Below are 2,500 nucleotides of genomic sequence, written 5' to 3' on the forward strand. Positions count from 1 at the left end.
GGCGAAATAGAAAAGCAGTTAGACTTCAGTCAATAAAGAGAGCAGGCAGGCTTAAGAAGTGGGTATTTAACAAGTGACCCATGACCATATTCATCAAAATAACCAGCCAAAGGAAAAACCAACAAAAAAATCAACCACTATGTATGTCATTTATAGATATGAGAAAGCTTTTGATTCTGCCAATATCTCAGCAGAAATGAAAATCCTTCAAAGACAAGGAATAGATGAGTCTTATGTTACAACATTTAAATACATCTGTACAGGAATTACTAAAATCCTAAAACTACACAAAAATAGTGAGAAAATTCCGATTGAGTAAGTAGTTTGTCAGGGATACCCTCATCTCGCGTAAATTATTCACAGCATGCCTAGAATAACTATCTAGGAATTTAGATTTGGAAAATGTAGGAATTAATAGTAATGGAGAATACATTAAGAACCTGAGAATTTCAAATGAAATAGTTCCATTTAGTGATTCATGAGAGGGGATGCAAAAGATGATAGAAGATTTGAATAGAGAAAACAGAAATAAAGGACTGGAAATTAATATGAGTAAAACTAAGATAATGTTCAATGAAAACACAGTAAAAAAATATAATAGTTATGGATGAACTTCTCAGAGATTGTTGATAAATATACATTTTTATGTTTCACAAGTTCAAGAGACCAAGAGAAGGATAAGCATAGGATACACAGCATTTGGTTAACAAAATTATATTATGAAAATAAATTGCCACTTTCTCTAAAACATAAAGTTTTTAATCATATGATTCTATCAGAAATAACCCTTGCATTAAAACGTTGGAACCTTTTGGAAGCCTTAGAACAATAACCTAGTTACAGCTCAGAGAGCAATGGAAGGAATGATGATGTAAATAAGAGTAGGAGATAAACATACTCAAGTAGAGGATCTTCTAACAACATATAAGAAAATGACATGGACATGGTAAGGAAAACAAATGAGAATGACAAATATTATAGGGATATTAAGAATAACATATTGGTTCCTTGTAGATCGTAAAAGAAGCATAGGAAGGATGATAAGACGATGGCTTGATGGACTAAGAGAAATTGCTGGCATAGAAGAACAATAACATCCTCGAGTGGAAGAACATGTCTAGAGTATTTGTTCTTCAATGGAATAGAAGCTGCTAATATTGATATATATATATATATATATATATATATATATATATATATATATATATATATATATATATATATATATATATATATATATATATATATGTATATATATATATATATATATATATATATATATATATATATATATATATATATATATATATATATATATATATGTATATATATATATATATATATATATATATATATATATATATATATATATATATATATATATATATATATATATATATACAAAAAAGAGAAAAAGCATTATTTTATCAACAAATTCAATCCACATATGGAAAATATCTGAAGGAAAATCATTTTGATGTTAATTGTTACCAACCGTTTCAGTCCTGGAACCCATGTATTAGAATCAAATTAAAGTGAGTATCTTGAGTTAATTGCAACATTATTTTGTAAATTTGTTTATACTCTATATATACGTAAATATATGTACAGTATATATTCAATTGAGTATGTAAAGGTCTTTTATCACGAAGTTATACCCTATCAATGTTCACACAGCGTATGTACTGACGGCCTTATTTTAATGGTTACCCATCCAACGTTGCATAAATTTTAAGATACGTTGACCTTCTCCAAAAGGGAATGCAGTTTACGACGAAACCTGAACTCCCGTCAAGTTATTTACCATTCTAAAACAACCACACAAAATGTAAGAAGCCTTGCGGCTAAATCAATTTTTCCCGCTTGTGTCCATGTCTGCACGTTTCCCTGGAGCTCGATATATTTACTTAAATCAAACTTGATGACTTTTATATCGGGCCATCTCCTTGGCATGCTCTCATTTCCCTAAATATATTCAACCCTTGCGAGAAGAGGACCCTGGGCAAAATTTTGTGACGCTCAAGAGGGTGATTTGTAGGTAAACGGCCAGGTTTAGTGCTAATAACCATATTAAACAGTTATTCCATCGCCTTTAACTTTGGAGAAATACCGCTTGGTCCTGAACAGAAACATATTTTGATTTTGATGTATTAGTTTTTATCTAGGATTTTGAAATTCTACAAAACTATTATAGCTCATATTTGTAATCCAATTAGTTGTTTTATGTTGTTCCATAATCAATTATGATACCGAATTCATAAAATAGTTCTAATATGAAATCTACTTCTTAAATATGATTTTTTTTTAATTCACTATGAACTATCTATGGCTGAAAAAATAACATACTCTTACCAATGATGCATATCACAAAAGAGATTTTTTCTTTCTTTTTTAATATGAAAAAGCAGAATAGAATAGAAATTCTACTGGACGCTGTTCTGGGAATCGCTGATGACCTACCTTGGGTGTAGATGGTAAATTTACATGGACTTTCTTGGTT

General features: G+C 29.5%; 1 protein-coding gene across 1 annotated transcript in view; it reads right to left on the minus strand.

Moving 5' to 3' along the window:
- The window catches only part of LOC137645692 (uncharacterized), a 154,698-nt gene that overhangs the window by 80,312 nt on the left and 71,886 nt on the right, over window positions 1-2,500 (minus strand). Inside the window, exon 5 of the mRNA XM_068378549.1 lies at window positions 2,461-2,500. This exon is cut by the window's right edge and continues 122 nt beyond it. Within this exon, the coding sequence (XP_068234650.1) occupies window positions 2,461-2,500 (40 nt within the window). The remainder of the gene's footprint in view (window positions 1-2,460) is intronic.

The sequence above is a fragment of the Palaemon carinicauda genome, chromosome 8, assembly GCF_036898095.1.
Source record: "Palaemon carinicauda isolate YSFRI2023 chromosome 8, ASM3689809v2, whole genome shotgun sequence".
NCBI lineage: Eukaryota > Metazoa > Arthropoda > Malacostraca > Decapoda > Palaemonidae > Palaemon > Palaemon carinicauda.